At 52.5% G+C, this 17,519-nt stretch overlaps 4 protein-coding genes across 4 annotated transcripts; 1 reads left to right on the top strand and 3 right to left on the bottom strand.

Annotated features, from left to right (window-relative positions):
• Window positions 1-4,484: 4,484 nt before the first annotated feature.
• CORC01_01236 (uncharacterized protein) lies at window positions 4,485-5,687 on the top strand (the record flags this gene model as incomplete). The annotated part of the gene is made up of 2 exons (XM_022612892.1): window positions 4,485-5,386; window positions 5,462-5,687. The coding sequence occupies 2 exons, from the start codon at window positions 4,485-4,487 to the stop codon at window positions 5,685-5,687; spliced, it is 1,128 nt and encodes a 375-aa protein (XP_022480653.1).
• A 1,434-nt stretch (window positions 5,688-7,121) lies between these two features.
• Window positions 7,122-8,582, bottom strand: CORC01_01235 (aromatic prenyltransferase; the record flags this gene model as incomplete). Its single annotated transcript, XM_022612891.1, has 2 exons — window positions 7,122-7,251; window positions 7,306-8,582. The coding sequence occupies 2 exons, from the start codon at window positions 8,580-8,582 to the stop codon at window positions 7,122-7,124; spliced, it is 1,407 nt and encodes a 468-aa protein (XP_022480652.1).
• A 539-nt stretch (window positions 8,583-9,121) lies between these two features.
• On the bottom strand, window positions 9,122-9,486 carry CORC01_01234 (uncharacterized protein; the record flags this gene model as incomplete). Its single annotated transcript, XM_022612890.1, has 2 exons — window positions 9,122-9,351; window positions 9,411-9,486. 2 exons carry the CDS (start codon window positions 9,484-9,486, stop codon window positions 9,122-9,124), a joined length of 306 nt encoding a protein of 101 aa, XP_022480651.1.
• Window positions 9,487-12,331: 2,845 nt separating this feature from the next.
• On the bottom strand, window positions 12,332-13,426 carry CORC01_01233 (uncharacterized protein; the record flags this gene model as incomplete). Its single annotated transcript, XM_022612889.1, has 1 exon — window positions 12,332-13,426. The coding sequence occupies one exon, from the start codon at window positions 13,424-13,426 to the stop codon at window positions 12,332-12,334; it is 1,095 nt and encodes a 364-aa protein (XP_022480650.1).
• Between the last annotated feature and the right edge of the window lie 4,093 nt (window positions 13,427-17,519).

Below are 17,519 nucleotides of genomic sequence, written 5' to 3'. Positions count from 1 at the left end.
AGAGGCGAACTGAATTCTCACTATCTTTGCGCCCGTTGATGGAGTTCAACATGAACCTGTCCTTCAATTCTAAGCCAGCCTCCATATAATTGGCAGCTCGCTAGCTCCCGTGCCCAGTTAAAAACGTCAAACCTCCCGGCCCCACGGCGCCGACTAGCCTCCGATGTGGGCCTTTTATCGGCTTGAGATCTCGACATCACGGTGGGTAGCGTGTTATCCATTTGCAACGCGACACAGAGGTTCCAAGAGCATTTGCTCCCCTTGGACGACGGCCATTGTCTTGATCCAAATCGGAATGACAAGCTCTCCCACTCCTTAATCACGAAAGCCTGGCAAATTCGGGTTGTTTTTACTGTTGGGCAGGGAATTGGAGGAATCTCAAATGTCACATAATCGCGTTCAAGAAGTTGTGGATGATGTACATCTCTTCAGGATTCCGAACTGGTGGTATCCACATGCCGGTCCCCGAATCTCATCTCCAGCCTCGGCGAACATTCCAACAAAGTGTCGATCATGTCGAACCATCAAGCCAAGTATTCAGCCTGCCTATGATCTACTAGAAAACTCAATCTCTCTATTTTAGTCGTATTCACGTTCCCTAGCTGTAATACGCAGTCAATCTGCGCATATCTCAATGGAGCTTGCTTGCCATTTGCACAAAGGTATCGTCACGATAACTGGCAACTAAATGCCTCCTCCTCCTCCTCCTCTCCCTCGGACAACATTTGCTAAACCGAACCGTGATACGCCGTACAACGATCATCACTCAAGGTTCCTAAGAGCGTTTCTTGGCGGCACATGCCAAACTCAGAATAACATGACTCAAAAACTCTGTCGTTATTCAAGCTAGTCTTCTGCGTGGGTCTGATAATCTGACCATTATCATCACATGGTGAGACACAGCTCACTTGTAAACAAGGATTTCTGCTGCTAGGGAAACACCGGTGTTGTCGACGACAGGTCTTGCTGAGGTCCTCTTGTATGTTGGATGCTGTCAGGAGATGTTACTTAGCGATGATTAAGTAGAGATATGGAGGTTGGAACTCATTGTACTGGAGAGAAATGCTGGCGGCATCGCATCGGGATGACGGGAAGAGGGTCTCAGGAATCCACCAAGAGAGCATTTGTTGAGGATTTTGCCTGGCTCTCGAGCACTTGACCTCAGTCTCCAAAAGAGGGACCTCTGGGGCGGCTGATCTGCTTCGGGCGTCCTCGATGTAGAGAGTGTGTGGCAAGATTGGTAGTAGGAGTGTACCCTGCTTTCACTTACAGCTTTCTGCAACTGCGCTTCGTCTCGTTGACGTGTGTGGTCATGACCTGCAAAGCTCTCGATCCTGTTGCGACTGAGATACACACTTCATAAGTTGCTCAGGATCTTCTCAGGTTCGCGTTTGCTTCTTGACATATACGACGGGTCTTTCTTTTTGCTTTCGTCTGCTCGTAATGCGAATACAGAATTCACGTCGTTTATGACCTCGATACCAGCTTGCAGCGCTTTCACTACATGACGGGGAAGGTACGTGTTCGTTGATGCAACCCAGGGACTTACTCTTTGCCACTTGGCTCATGAGTCAACGCCGGCCTTGATGACATTCGACGACACTCATTGGACTATTATCGCCAAATTAGAAAGCACTATCCCGGCGTCCATTCACATCTAAGAAGCATGATGGGATCGAATGAGATGGAGTATTTTCAATATCTTGAGAGGCTCAATACTGCTACTCCGTTCTTCTTTCTGTCACCTGCCTTGACTGAATTCAAAGCAGAGCATGGTTCGTTCGCCGAGAATTTTCTCGGAATCATGGGCCAAACGCACATTCATCTGTTGCTCCGAAAGGGAGTCTCCCAGGTTTGAGTGCTTTACAAGAGAGCCGTTTGAGATTACTTGCTTTGCTCGGTATAAGCTATGCTATCTTTAGTTTTATATGCTGATTTTGCAGGAACCAGACAGGCGCCGAGGTAATTCGCCGTTCGGGCTCTTCCTGACGAGTTTCTTCGCACATATCCAAGGCGCCTTCGAATTGCTGGCCAGTTTCTCAGAAGCAATCACTTGGTCTGATCAAGCTCAGCTGTGGCTCGAGTCTTTTCTACCCGTCTGATAGCCATCAATCCAGCATCCCGGCTGGTTTTTATGTTCGTTGAAGAGGTTGACATGGCGGGCTTGGGGAGAATGTGGGGGATAAGAGAGACGGGAGGATTTTAGACCAAGGTTTTTTCTTTTTATACAATATGCTGATAAAACGAATCAAACTGGCTCGGCCTAGACAAAGATCTCACTGTTGCATCCTACCTCCGGCTTTGTGGTTCTTTCAATGGGGTCGAGGAATTGAGCCTTAGAATACTTGGTTCACAGGAGGCGTCGAAACTTTCCGACACTTTAATTTCCAAAGATATTGCAAAGCTCGACTATTGACAATACCAACCGACTGCACTTCATCAGAAATCCATGCAATTAGGACATAGGGCGAGCGTGGGATGCAGCCACATAGAAGGAGGGCTTTAAGTGTAAATCTAAGAAAACGAAGAAAGCCAGTCTTCATTACCAGATCGCGGCGGTTCGACCTCTCGAGATGTCATGTCAAGGCAGTTTGAGGAGCGACGGTTATCGACGTCAATGAGCGGGACCGTAATGAGTGCAAACTTTATGTCTTTCTGCCTTTCCTACCCACAAGGATCAAATCGGAAATTGACCGGTGGGACGTCGGGACGTCCACCGGAGCGGAGAGACAGTACAGCCCGGAGAGCGGGAATCGCGTGATTGCAATTTCCGGTAGTCCTGGGCGGCCGGCCAGGACATTCTTAGAGGCCGATGTTTCCGTACGGTGGAAGGGCCGCCCACTCCCAGTCTACGAGACCGTTCTGCATTTGGAGGTCTAGCCCACCAGAGTCAAGTCTGTCACTTTTCAATATCTGGGGAGGACTGGGTCCCGGGGGCATCCAACGGCCAGACCGAACTGTCGAGACCAGCATGAACAACCTCGAATCAAGAACCCACCTGTTCGGAACTGCGTAGCCCGACGACAGCCGTTTCTATTCTGGCAGCATCGTAGGGGTAAGGCGAAAAAGAGGGGGGGGGGTCGCCAGCCTTTTTTGGGTGGGCTTTGGTGGCTTCCGTATCACGATGATACGGCGACGAGGTTTCAGACCCGGATGCGACCTCCTTACCTGAGGCGCCGCGGGCTTTGACTGAGTAGAGTGCGGTGCGACGATGAATCAATAGCACCGCCGTGTTTTTCCTCATCCTTCGGAGCGGACAACGAACAAGTTACCCAGGTGCCACCATAATTTTCCCCCGAGCTGTTCCACACTTCCAAAGACCATTGGGCTTTTTACAATCGAGCAAGGGGTATTCGAGCACACGCCATAGACGTCATCAAACTGAAATGCTCAGTGCTCGTGCTGAGGAAAGGGAGTAGAGAGTGCAGGGGTGCCTTGGTGACGGTACGCCGAGCATTGAAGCGTCGAGGTACGGATAAGGTAGGCCAGGATTCAAATCGACGAAGAAGCAGGAAAAAACTCTATCCGTGCTGGCTGGGGCGAGGGGAGGGCGATTGATCCTGCACGGCCGACGCTCATGCCATACACATCAATACGAGTATTGAAGTCTTGGAGAGGTTGCCCCGTTGCCCATTGCCGCGTGAAAGTGGTCCGGCGCGGAGGCGGCGGAAAGTGGAAGAGGAGGAGAAAGGTGGGGACATACGACAAGCGTGCAAGGTGAGTGGACGATGGCGCGGCAGGAGAGTTGGGCGAGTGCGAGGTGAGGGCCCGGTGAGATGTGCCTGAGCAGGCCGATCGACCCGTCGCGATGCCTCTGGGAGAACGAATGACATAATCGGGCTGAGGGATGTGCAGCGCTACGGTATGACACTGACGGCCTCAGGCATCCCCCGCCCCAGGAAAGCTTGTAGCACTGAGGAAAGTCCCCATTCGTCTCCGCAGGTTCCGGATAAGTCACTCACCACCCGGCGGCACACGCAATCATCCGCTAAACCCTCGTCCATCGAGACAGGCCAGTCACCTGTCTGCCCTGTGTCGTCCGTCCCTTAGAGCGTCCCAAATGCCCCGAGTGCCCCTCGCCCCCCCGAGCCCCCAGCAGACTAACGCCACTTGCAGCATCTGATCTCCATCTTTTTGCTGGGTAAAGGCCCGTACAAGGCCCGCACGGCGGGCTGCGTCAGCATAACTGCCCTGCGGGCCTTGGATAACAAGTGACCGACACACGCTACGAGTCTGCCTGCTGCTGGCCAGGTCCCTTTTTACTCCGCCTTACCCATTGATACGGCGCTCATGTCATTGCACCTCTCCTCCTACTCCAACTTCAAACCCTAACATCTCCCTTTCCCTTACCGTACCTACTGATCAACCTCGACCTTACACTCTCCGTCGGAACAAAATAACCATCACCATACAGACCCAATCGTCATTTCCTCCTGACCCTCATCAAACCAACCAGCAGACTGAACGACACAAGCCCCGTCAATATGCTACTGAAATCCCTCGCCGCCGCCGGCCTTGCGATTACGGCCACGCAAGCCTTCGTCATCGTCCCCGAGATCTCCGAAGCCGACAAAGACATCGTCAACTCCCTCCCTTTTGAGGAGGCTCCTTCAGAGATGGGCCTCGCGAGCCACCGCGTCAAGGTCGATTGCCCCGGCTGCCCTCTGACGATGCGTCACCATGATGGCCGCTACCACACAATGACCGATCTTGATAACCACCTCGAGCTAACCTTCTCCATCGACACCGATTCCGCTGGAATCGACCATCTCCTCGTCAACGACTTTGAGCTCTATCCCAAACCTGCCTCGTGGTATAAGGCTCTGCGTGCTCCTCAGATTCCCGACTTCGCCGAGGCCGCCACCAAGCACCCTCAAATCGCCGACCCCAACACCCCTCAACTGGGCTACAGCCTGGGCGTTCGCCCCGTCGCCAAGGATAATGAGCAGAAGCTCGAGCTTGTAGAGGTGGACCTCCAAATTATCGAGGTTGGAAATAGCTTCGTGGCCGACGTTCCCAATGTCAAGGTCAAGCTCATCAAGTCCCCCACCGGAAGCCTCATGATCGGCAACGTCGAGCAAACCGAGACTTCTGTTCCGTCCCACAAGGAAGAGGAGGATCACGAGCCGCCCGCGGAAGACTGCACCACCTTCTACTGCAGATGGCGCGCCGCCATCCTGAGAAACATGCGTGGCATGAAATGCGGAGGTCGCAAGCACGGAAGCATGCGCGGCCAGCACCGTCACGGACACCAGGGACACCACGCTCACAACAACGGTCAAATGAGACACCACCACCACACCTGGGGTCAGTTGGCCAAGAACATCACCTCACACATCCTGCTTCCGGTTCTCATTGGCATTGTTGCTGGCGTCAGTGTTAGCATGTAAGTCGTCAATCCCCCCCCAGACCCCCGGTCGCGTGGCCCCTTTCCCACGGCTCCACTAACACGGAATTACAGCATTGGCATGATGGTTGGTACCTTCGTCGTCTGCCTCTGGCGCGTCTTCGTCCGTCGACAGGCCCCCTTCGCTCGCCGCCACTGCCGCCGTCGTGCCCGCAAGACTGCGCATCGCGAGGCCGGTGCCGTCGAAGAGAAGTCCGAACTTATGGCCGAGTCCGACGACCTTCCTCCTTACAAGGACGATGACGAGGAGGCGCCCAAGACTGAGACCGCTCAGGTCTAAGGGATCGGAATACGATTGGAAATGCAACTCGAAATCAACCCACGTGCGAAACTAAACTGATGATACCACTTTTCCTTTTCCTTTTCCTTTTCGTTGCTTTGAAGAAAAAAAACCCAAACAAGAAATTATTTATCAAATTACCAAAAAATTGGACATGAGAGGAAACCACACATCTCATAAAGATGCGGCGTTTTTGTTTTTGCTTTGAGTTTTCCAGGAACGGGATTGGCAAACACTATGGATCTCTCTGGCCACACGCAATGAAGAACATCGTATCAGATGCTCTTGATTTGCTCCGTTTGGAGATTGAACGTGTGCTGGGCGTCTACACATACACTCTCATTTTCCCATCAAGAGCTATTGTTATCAAGTGGACGCACGATAATCGCAATGGAAAGCATCGGGGATTCGAAATTGTGTTCATAGTCTCCCACGAGAAAAAAACTTACACATTCCTTGAATTGAAATTCCTCTAGCGAGTTGAAGGTTCTATTATTCGTGACGTGAGCCAGCTTCCCATGAAGCTTGCACTTTAGCAGAACATGGTTATGTGACGTAATCCCCCCTTCTTCTTGCGCCGGTATCATACTATCCAACATGTCGACAAGTCTAAGCTCTCTAGGAGCCTCTTTCGGCGTCGGGCGGGAATACCTCGTCCCGAGATGACGCATGATTGGAGGACTACCATGAGAATGGAAATTCTACTGGGTGTTTGTGTATTCGGGATGTTGCGTCCGCTAGTATCTCCCGGCCGTCCCGGGTGCTAAGCACCATCACCATCTCTATACCGGCAGAAAAGCCAATTCGAGAGGGTTCTTTTTCTCGCTCGTCACCCATTGATGTTATCTCCGCGGGGGCTGGACTGGGATCGAGATCCGTGGTGGATTAGAGCAGTTGGACACAACCTACTGGACAAAAGTAAAGGCTATAAAGTACACCAGCCCCGGAGTTCTAGATAGTGACGTCTCCTTGTTTAAAGGTTTTATCTACCTATCCTTTCATGTCGCCGATTTCGGCGGGCAAACACCATCAGACGTGTTGATATACTGGAACGAGTAACGGACTTTGGCGGGATTTACGCTTATACAGCCTACACATATTTCTTCATCATTCTTCGCCTTGTGGGACTCAAGAGACAAGATATTGCAGCATTGCCGAACCATAAGATGAGTGTGAGAAGGTTAATTTGACTAATTGAATTATTCCGTCAGTCTATGTCTTTTATCGTCCAAATTCGTCTTCCTTGGGTATGTAACGAAGATTCAGAGTTCAAACCAATCGCATGGTCTGCCAGATATATATCAGGGAATGGTGCTCAGGATATTTTGCCGGTGTAGAGAGCGCGAGCACCATGTGTTAGTGAGAAAAAGAGAATAAGATAGAAACGCCCCCATCCTAAGCAACGAGCGCTAGCATCAGTCGTGCTCCGCCCCCTCAAAAAGCCAGCAATGAGTCCTGAGGCCTGATGGAGTAGTATATGGTCAAGTAGGCGCCCTTCTTCTCCGAGTAGGCAAATGAGATGTAGGAATGCGTGCCTGTGGTCTTGCTCAGATCCGAACGCGGGCTAGTCACAAAAATCAGTCTTCAATTCATAAGGGAAGCGTAGTTTTCAACTTACAAGCAACGAGCCATGTCTTCTTCGTACTTTTCAGCCACAGCCCAGCCTCTGGAACGGAAGACCTGGGCCAGGTTTGCTGAGATGACTGCGTCACTGTCGGCGTACTGCCAAAGAGGAACGTATGCCTTCACCTCGGGCCACTTCGCGCCCGGCTTCAGCTCGAAACCGTAGCAAATGCCCTTGTGGAGGGTGTTCAACATGTTTGGCTCCTTGTTCCACTCATCGTCGTGGGGTTCTGATTCGTTGTGCAGCAGATGCCAAATCCCTCGGAGAATCTCGAGACCCTTAAGCGTCGTCTTGTCCTTGATTTGGCCGCCGAGGGTCACCACATCACGCACGACGTTGAAAGCGTTTGAGCGGGTACGACAGTAGACCTTAACGCGGGCTCCTTCTGCAGGGTCGATACAGTCCAGAGCGATCATCTCTACGGGGATGGCAAACGGAGCATTTCTAAAGTACTGCTCCGTAGCGTCGGCAGACTGAGAGAGATCGGCGCCGTTTGGTGACAGGGTGCGAATCGCGTCAAAGGTAATATTCTCCGTCGAATCACCAGTCGCAATGTGCTTGAGAATCGGGAAAAAGTAGGCCTTGAACACAGCCTTGGCGCCATCCAGGTCAAATGCGAGGAATGAGGTTGGCGCACGAGTTCCCTTGGGAAGTCTGGAGAGGGCGGTCTCCGACTCCGCCTCTGTCAGGAAGAGAGCGGTCATGAACTGCTCGAACCACCGCGTGTCCACGCCATAAGATATCATACGCAAAGCAGGAAGGATTGTAGAAATGATCTTCTGTGCAAATGGGTCTGATGCTGAGCCACCGTGGCGGCCCATGGGCTCAAATGAGAAACGAATCGAAGAGGAGCCCGAGTCGGTGATGTTCCATGATGGCTCGAATGGAGAGCCGTCGGCGGTCAGCAGGGGTTTGGTCGGGGCCGTGGCCGGGTGAGGACCCATGCACGGGACGATGATCTCCGAGAGAAGCTGGAGGTGGGCGGCACGCTGAGCTGGCGTGTAAGAGCCGGCGGCGCGCATGAAAGCGTCCAGGCTCTCGGCGCAACGGACATTCCAAAAGTCTTGGTCGGGTTTGTGGATGTAGATGGTGCCTTCTGCTGGGAGGCATAGGTCCTTTTCCTGCTTAGCCATAGCCCGAGGAGACAAGACTTCGAACTGGCTGAAGGTCATAGGTGACCTCGGTGACCTCAGAGCCCTGGGGGAGAGCTGCAGAGGGAACAATGACCTGGGAGTGGCCGTGTAAGTGGACGCTGCCATAGTAGGAGCCATTGTTGCGATGAGCTTATGCAAGGAAGGTATTCAAGAAGTGTTTGCGAGATGAAAGTGTCCTGACTCTAGACTCAGAGGGAAAGGGAAGACCGTCCAGGACATTATATCTCTGGTGCGGTGTCCAACCCATTAGAGCAGCAGACTCAGCTGCGATTGCCTTAGGCGGCTCTCCCAAGGCTGATCCTGAAACCATCTATCATCGCGCTGGTGGCTGGGTCGTTACGACCTGCCGGTGCTCTGCAGGGACAACGACAATCCAAGACCTTGGTGAATGAAGGCAGGATGGGGCCAGCATCTGGACCCTGCCGAGGGCGTGGCAGTCCGGGGACGCATGGCTGCCAGTCGCGATCGAACTCACTCTGCCAAGTGAGGCCAGCGGTCTGGTAGGGTCGACGGGGATGTTGTCCGCTGGTAAGAGCAAGTGAATCAAAGGGGGTTCCCAGGCCACAGGCCAGTTGCATTGAGGATACGGACACTCTCTCTCGTTGTCCCCCTTCTGTCGGACTGCCATATTGGGCAACCAGATGAGAAGAACCCACTCAAAACCCGGCGTTGTGGTCCGGAGGCGTTAATCGGGACCTGTACTTGGCCATTTTGCGAGGGGAGAACAGACCTCTCCGGGGCCCGCGTCTTCTGGAGAGACTTCGCATTCGTTCCTCAGCTGGATAAGGCTTCTTTCCCGGAGTTGCTAACGAAGGAAAGTGACTAAAGATGGTATGCGTCTTCTGACGAAGCACGCGGATGGAAACCATGACACTCAATGATGGTACTGTCCCACAAGTCAGTCAAAATGCAACCTGCGGGCTGCGGTTGCATGTGGCAACTTACAGCTGCATGAATTTATTCCCTCTGCGGAAAGCGCAGCTAGTATCACAACCAGCAGAGCCCAAGGCCAAGGCCGCATTGTCAGTCTGTCGGTGAGGCGCAGATAGAAGAGAAACACCGTTAAACGCCATCCTATGCAGTAGCAGCTTGGTGTGGTCTTGGTGAGCTTTGGTCGCATCCTTTCCTTGTTAAGCAACAAGGCTAAAAAAAATCTCACCGGACACCCGGAGGACACAAAACAAAATCGAAGATGCTTTTCGAGACGAGAAATGTGTGAGAAGCTTCGAAACCGGGCTTCCCTGGAAGGATGGAAGATGAGATGAAAGGTCCACCCTTGGGCATCTCCCCATAAAGAAGGACATGACTGGAGAAAAGTCTCGACTTGAGGTTCCGTAGACGGGCGCATCAGGCGTGGCAATCGGTCCAACCTGCAAAAGAGTGTAACCCGCCGACAGTTTTCGGGAGACTCATGCGGGAACAACTCAATGCGGAGGATACAACTGTTGTTGGGGATGGCCGGTGGCCTCGAATTCGGGAAAGCAAGCGACGGCTTACATGCAATGCCTGCCGAGCAGTCGGATTTTGATTATGTAAACCGCTCAAGCCGTAATGTGCGGTGGGGAATTGTTTCGGCCGCACCGGATTCCGCGTATTGCAGATCGCACCTCTCCTCTGCGAGATCGTTTGCTTGAGGAAGAGGGGAAGTTCGGCCTGATTCAACTACGACGTGAACCTAATGTGATTGTGCCCAAGTCGGCCTGCCAGCTTGCTCTTCCCACGTAGCTTCACGTCAAATAGCAGAATGGTTTCTGGAGGAAGCTGCTGGGCCGGTTAAATGCGTTGTGAACGCAGTTCAGTGGCCGTGGGAGGAGAAGAAACGCAAGCGCACTTGCACTGCCACGGCCCGAGGCCGCACGGAAGAGAAAGAAGGGAAGGGAGAGAAGGGAGAAAAGGCAGAGCAAAAGCACATATCTGCTCGCAGCTAGCAAGTCGAAGAATGCTTGTGATCCTCTCCGTCTGACAACCGTGTCAATCTGCGCTAAGTGTATCTTTGTATGGTTGTCCTCCAAATTATATAGGCATAGTACAGACGAAAATCTTGTTCAATCAAGTCGTTCAATTAAGACATTAGACGTACGGAAGAGTTGTGATGCTCGATCCAATATGACGGAGTGAGGTTTGCAGAGTACCCTGAATCTGCCTGCCGAGAACGAGTTCGGTAATTCGTGGCCGAGGTCTTCTTGTAGACCTGCAGAGCACAAGCTCGCGCTGTGAGGATATCGTCTGCGGCCTCTGCTGTGACATCACGCGGCATCTTCGTCTTCTGTGCTTGGGTAGAGGGAACGCTATGGATTTTAAGATGGAAGATTTCCATGCTATAACTTTGCTGTGGCAGTGTCGTCTCATGCTGCTCGTGTTCCTCCTTCTATGGGAGTAGAGAAGTAGAGAAGTGGGCTGAGGGCTGAGGGCTGAGATTGAAGTCGAATGGGCAGAGTCCTGTGTCTTGAGAATCTCATCAAGTTGCACCGCAGTTCAGCCCAATCGTCCGAGCTTGCGTCCAAGATGTATGCGGTGGCACGTGGGGGCCATGGGAGGATGGTGCTGACTAAGAAAATCGAATAGAAATATCGACGTTTGCTCAACTCTCTTCGACTCCCGTCCGGTACAGGAGACCTACAGAGGAAAACATTCTAGCCGTCGCCAAGCCGTCGAAAAGCAGTCTGAGAATTTTCCTCGGGCCGCAATTTGCGAGATATTCCTGCCGAACCCAGCCATAGTGGCCTGGCGCGACCCGGGCAATGTGTGTCGCGGGTGCTGCGCCGTTGTAAGTAAGCATGTGGTCGCTGTGTCTCATCACATTGGTGCTAAAGTATGCAAACCAATATTTCAACCCGTGTCAAGCATTTCAGACACTCAGCCTTAATAAGTCATCTCAGCGCCACGTCCAAATCTCAGCCAACATATCGGTTTGGTCTCCTCAGGCCCCTTGGGTGGCAGAATGGGCTTGGATCTGCCGCCTTCATCAAGGTGATAGTAAGTCAACGTCTGAATGTAGGAGGGAGTTGATGAAGGAGGAATCCAGAACGCGAGGCTGAGCTCGCCTTTGTCTCACGAATGAGCTCCTGAAAAGGGATCCGAAATTCCTGAGCATTTGATGAGCTGCCCTGGGCCCAATCACGTATTACTGATCAGAATGTATCTGATCTGAATCCTTGGTATTTGGGCTGAGAAATCGAGACAGCCTCGTTGTCATCTCAAATCTGGACTTGCATGCCACATCTGCCCCTTCTCCCTTGTATCAAGCCAGAAACTGAAGATGATCGTTGCCTAGTGAATGAGCTTTGTGATACCATCGAGATGAAACCTATACTTCTACTCAGATAATCCAACACTACCCATATAACTCTCCTTAATCAGTCTCCATGGCCCTCTCGATTCTTTCCCTTTGGAAAATACAGATCCTGCCGTTTCTCCCTGCGCTTCCAGAACCTCCATCTCCTTTTTGAAATGTATGGACGAGATCGTCGACAAGCGATGCCTTCACTTTGGCGGATAGTCTTCTTGGCCCTCAGCTATGCCCTCAGCGGCGTGCTCGGTCAAGGAACTGCTTACAATGTCCCGCCCATGTCGTACCGGGGATGTGGTATGATTTCCAACCCCCTCGCTTTCACGGCAGTGCGAACAGCCATCGACAATGGACCGATTATTTGCCAATCTATATGCATTAATAATGGCAACGAATTCGCTCTCCTTCGCCAAAACACTTGCTTCTGCTCCCTACCTCTGGCCGTTATCAGTTTCTCCGACACAGCAGGCGTTCTTGACAGCAACTGCAACTACGTCTGCGGTGAGAACCCGCCCGCATCGAATGTTCCGAATGCAAACTGTGGTGGAAACACGAATGGCAACCTCTACTATTCTGTCTATGGCACGAGTGCGGTGCCCGACAACTCGCAGACTACAACAACGTCTTCTACCTCGTCGACCACTTCGTCTACATCTTCCTCGTCCTCATCCTCGTCCTCGTCCTCGTCCTCATCCACATCTACTACATCGTCTACTACCTCGTCTGACTCGTCTACTACCTCATCTACCTCGTCCACTACCTCGTCTGACTCGTCCACCTCGTCCACTACATCTTCTACTACTTCGTCTGACTCGTCTACTACCTCATCTACCTCGTCCACGTCCACTACCTCGTCTGACTCGTCTACTACCTCATCCACCTCGTCCACCACCTCATCCACCACCTCGTCAACATCGTCCACAACATCCTCCTCGACCACCTCGACCACGCCTACCTCGTCATCATCCTCGTCGTCAACATCTTCCTCTTCCTCTTCAACATCGACCCCGTCCTCGTCCACTTCTACCTCATCCTCGTCTTCCTCCTTGACATCCTCCTCTTCCTCGCCAACGTCCTCCACATCCTTGTCGACATCGACATCCTCTACCTCCTCCTCGTCAACATTAGTCACCTCACCGTCCTCGTCCTCGTCCTCGACAACGCCATCTTCGTCGTCATCGGTAGCATCTACATCCTCTTCAACTACTACATCTTCAAGCACCTCACCTATAAGTTCACTCAGCAGCACTTCTTCGCCTGGCACTACGTCAAGGTCATCGACCAGCAGCATCTCAAGCACGTCATCAGTATTCTCGAATACCACCTCAGGGTCATCAAGCACTCGTGTTTCTTCGACTAGTGTTACAACATCTGGCTCTTTGTCTACTAGTGCATCAGGAAGCCTCTCAATTTCGAACTCCACTTCAACCCTTTCATCATCACTGAGTACCACCTCGTTATCGAGTAGTCTCCCCTTGACAGTTAGTATTTCGACGAGTAGCCAGGTCACCAGTCCCACCAGCACCCCGACTGCTGCTCCAACGAGCTCGCCATCTAGCTCAGTCACATCGCAAACACAATCGGGTACAAGTAGCATCTCGTCTCCCTCAGTATCGTCATCAACTGCAGGTTCAAACACAACAAGCTCTACAACAAGCTCTACTATTGCCATTGGAACCCCCTTTGTTCTTACCATTTTGCCGTCAGCTACGACTACCGGCTGAAGATCGCCGCTTCGTCAGGCTGTAGAGGAAAATATCCGAGTTACTTTGCTGTCACGGTAATAGGCGGAAGCCGCTATACTAAGCGCGATATTGAAATTTCTGATGACCGTCAGTCAGAGAGTTCAGGAGCCAATATTTTGAATCCGCAATATCATGCCGGGATGGATCCTTCAGGTTTGACGTTTAATTTGTGCTGTTTACTAGAAGAGAAATGTCACTGCGGGAGACTCGTTCACGGTGTTTCTAGAATTAAGAGAATGTGGAATACTAGGTTAAGAACTATCAAGGACTTATCGGTGACTATGCAAGACATCTTTTTTTTTCTCAAGACCCAGAGTACATCTTTTCGGGAGGCCGCTGCTTTTGACATGTACTCATCGCTTCGATTGGGGACCAAGCATGAGAATAACATGGAACCTATGCTAAGTGAGAGAAAGATGACATGATTTACAAAGCCAAAGGAGTAAAAGTTTCATAGCCGCGTCTTGAGGAGATCGCTAATCCATGGGAACAACGACACAAAGTCTAGGATCGGCCAGTAAAGGCGAAAAAGTTTCACGCGGCTATGAAACTACGCAGCCCAACAAAGCCTCCCTACCTTCTCGTCTAACAGTAGACCTCCTTACTTACTAAAAACGGGAATGTGGGGATCAATCCGCCAAAATGTCTCGGAAGTGTGTGCAGCAGCGGACGTGGACTCCCCCCCACCCGGCCCCCCAACCGGTCCGGAAAGTTGGACGCGGGATCACGTCCCCACCCCCGCAATCCCGGAGGAGCACCCGGGAGCGGGTGGGACGGGCTGGGCCAGGGACGGTAAGCTGCGCCAAGCCGTCAGGCTTTTGTTTCTTGCCCACATTCCCTCTCCCGTCAACCGAGGTATTCAGCTATGCGTCCCCCAAAGCAGTCGGAATTTGGAAAGTTTCTTCTGAACCCGTCATCCAATAGAAGCGAGCTCTGAGCACTATTCGAGGAAGGACGTGCTCGGGAAGGCTAGCAGAAACCTAACCCCGCGACATTAGGGCTGTTTCGGTACATTGTAGGTCAAGGGAGGACGGCCGCGAACGTGGAACCTTCGTCCTGTCCCTGTGCTCTTCTCTTCCCCCTCGCCCTCTCGCCCGCTGCTGTCCCTCACGAGGAGGGCGGGGCGGGGAGCGGGCATGGCAGGCTGTGGCCATTGAGCCTATCCGCAAGCTGAGCTAGGTGTATCATCATGCGATGGACGCTCCATCCGGGCAGCGGCTGATGCGGCTACGACCGGCTTCCCCGTTCCAGCACATACACCTGGTTGGATAAACAAGGCCAGAGCTGCACCCTTGAATCCCACGATAAGCCCTACGGTAGGGCTGTCGCTGGCTATGCGGGCGCCATGTCAGCGGGAACCAGACCTTGGTTATTTCCAGGGCCAATCAGTGATGTGCGGCGGTCTTCACAACTGCATTGTCGTTGGACGGAACTGGGGCTGAGCGGTTGAGATTCCCAACCGGGTCCGAACCGGGTATGATTCTGTTGCTGACTGCGCCTAAAATGGCCACCCTTGAGCATATTCTCCTCGCTACTCGCAGACTCTACGCGAGGCAAGCTCCTGCTGCCTCATCAAACGTACGGTCAAGTCGGCATTCTTCTTGCGAGACTTGACTGTCGTTGAAATCCAAAGCGGTAGCAATAGCAGCCTTCAGTTGTACTGGGCGGCTTTGCTGGTCTGACAGGGATTTCTCTCGCGAGCTCCAAGGTTCCGTATGCCTGCCCGCCCGCCCATGGCACTGCAGACCAGAGGCTTTCACAAGGGCGCCTTGGGATCGCGATATCGACAACATAAATATGCCCCTAGTCGTAAGCCTTCGTCAGCGATCTCTTTTTTTATGTGATAAATTTATAGGTTTAAAGCGATGCGGGCTTTCCCCCCGAATGGACGCATCGAGAAGTACGAAGTACGGGAATAGGCGCAATCCTTTTGCCACTGAGCTCGTGGCCTCTATCCGTACTCGTCTTTGTATGGAGCTGCCAGTCATGGCTAGTGTGTTGGGAGAGGAACATGCGAGGACCTTCATCAGGTTTTCGCATAGTGGTTGATTCTCCAAGCTGCGCTGTTCAGTCTTTGATCGACGATCCGTCGGGAGGCATGCGACGTTGATGATACTAATACTATCATGGCTGGCTGAGAAAAGTGCTCAGATGCAATGCAACAGGATGGGCCTGCGAGTCTGAGTGATCGTTCGATCACAATAGAAAGTTCTGGCAGGTTCATCCCTCAAGACGGCATCTGACTTGCCGTCCGGTGTACCGTGCCAGCATGCCCACCGCGCGTGCGACGAGCCCAGACCCTGTCAATCAGAGAATCGAGGGGTGACTTCATGGCGCTAGTCGGAGACACAGCTAGTCTACGGATACTGTGCAAGGTGATTAGAGTTTAAAGGTCGCCGTTTCAATGGGCTGTCCAACACCGGCAAGTCTGTGTCAGATTTTCAGGTTACCAACAGAGTTTTGCTGTGCAGCCCCCTTCGGCACTACCGCGGCCAAATCAATCAATGTCGCCCACGCGGCCACACCTGGTCATCGCAGGAATATGCATTGGCATTGTGTGGGTGTCCAGCGATCTCAGCCTTACGCGAGCCGCCTGAGATCATTGGCGACAACACGGGTGTTTGCGCTCCCGCTGCCACACTGGATTCTTTTTTCCATGTGTGCAGGTAGAGATTCTTGAAAGGGACAGCCATGCTGGGAGACTCGTCAAGACAGATCGCGAGCAAAGATATCGACCAAGCGGATCTAAGCTAGCCAGTAGCGGTGAAGCTTTGGTTGCATTGCTGAAGGAGTCTTTCGGGACCAGGGAGCTGGATCCGGACGCGTCCAATGTAAGCTTTGCTAGGTTGAGTCTTGGATCCAGCCTCAGAGCTATGCACAGCAGGCCCTCGGACGAGACGATTGACCCACGACATTTGACTCTTGGGGAAGAGCTGTGACCAGAGAATTGGTATTATTTCATGGTCTACGAGTTTGAAGACTGCTTCCATGTCGCAGTGTTGCTGCCACACACCATCTTTCCTTTCCAGTGCGTGGGTTCGTGTGTGTGAAAGTGCCATTCGAGATAAGTTTAGTGGGAGAACGGCAAGCCAGCCACCGCATACTCTGATTTCGAGAATCGGTCTTCGCCTTTCGTACGGAATATTATGCGGTGTGGCAGATTGCTGCTGTACCAGCATCGTCTACCATGGCTGCAGACATTCCTCTGAGTGATTGCCTGGAACGCCTGGGCTGGGTTTACGAAAAGCACCGATGAGGTATATCGCTAGTTGCTGGCCTCGCAATGTGCGGATCCAGGATGAGCCCGGAGCATAGATGCTGGTGGAAGGGATCACAAGGCCGGGTTGAAGTCCTCAACCGACATATAGCCTTGTAGATCATTTCCAGCAATGGGATTTAGTAGATGCCCGCCAATAGCTGCTCATGGTGAACAAGGAGCGGTGAATCGTCCAATGGTTCCGATGGTCGCTGTTCAGTTCTTCGGCTTATCTGGCCTTGGAGCCACAGCCTGGCTTCCAGATAGTGATGGCACAGCGGTCTTGAGTCAGGAGGTTTGACGGCCTGGTCAAACACTCCAGAAGACTTGGGTTCACAAAGACGAGGCCAACACGGAGACGAAGTGAGAATGGAGGGGGTCACCATACGTAGTAGGTGCACGGTGTGATGTAAGGGAGGGAGGGAGGAAGGAAGACCAGCAGACGGCTAGAACGGCTGGGTACGGGTACCTGTGAGGGCCACACTTCCATGCAACGGGAAGCTTGAGACGCCGTTGATGCCCTCAGGGATGTTGGAGATTCGACTGCGCTGCGGAGTCTTTGGTTGCAGATTTATTGTTCGCCGAGCATCCGTCTCGGTACACTGGCGTATCCGTATGGACCTAGGTAAGTTCTGAGGAAATAGACGAGGTCGCCGAAAGAAATGGCATAGTAAGTGATTGAGGATGGCCAAGGACTATCAGCCTGGCACACCTGAGCTGGATTGCAGGAGAAGCCGGTGATGAGGTTGGAGGTAGAGGGGAAA

Source organism: Colletotrichum orchidophilum, assembly GCF_001831195.1.
Source record: "Colletotrichum orchidophilum strain IMI 309357 chromosome Unknown Scaffold_6.1, whole genome shotgun sequence".
Taxonomy (NCBI): Eukaryota; Fungi; Ascomycota; class Sordariomycetes; order Glomerellales; family Glomerellaceae; genus Colletotrichum; species Colletotrichum orchidophilum.
The sequence above is the reverse complement of the archived record's forward strand: the minus strand, read 5'-3'. Positions and strand labels throughout refer to the sequence as shown.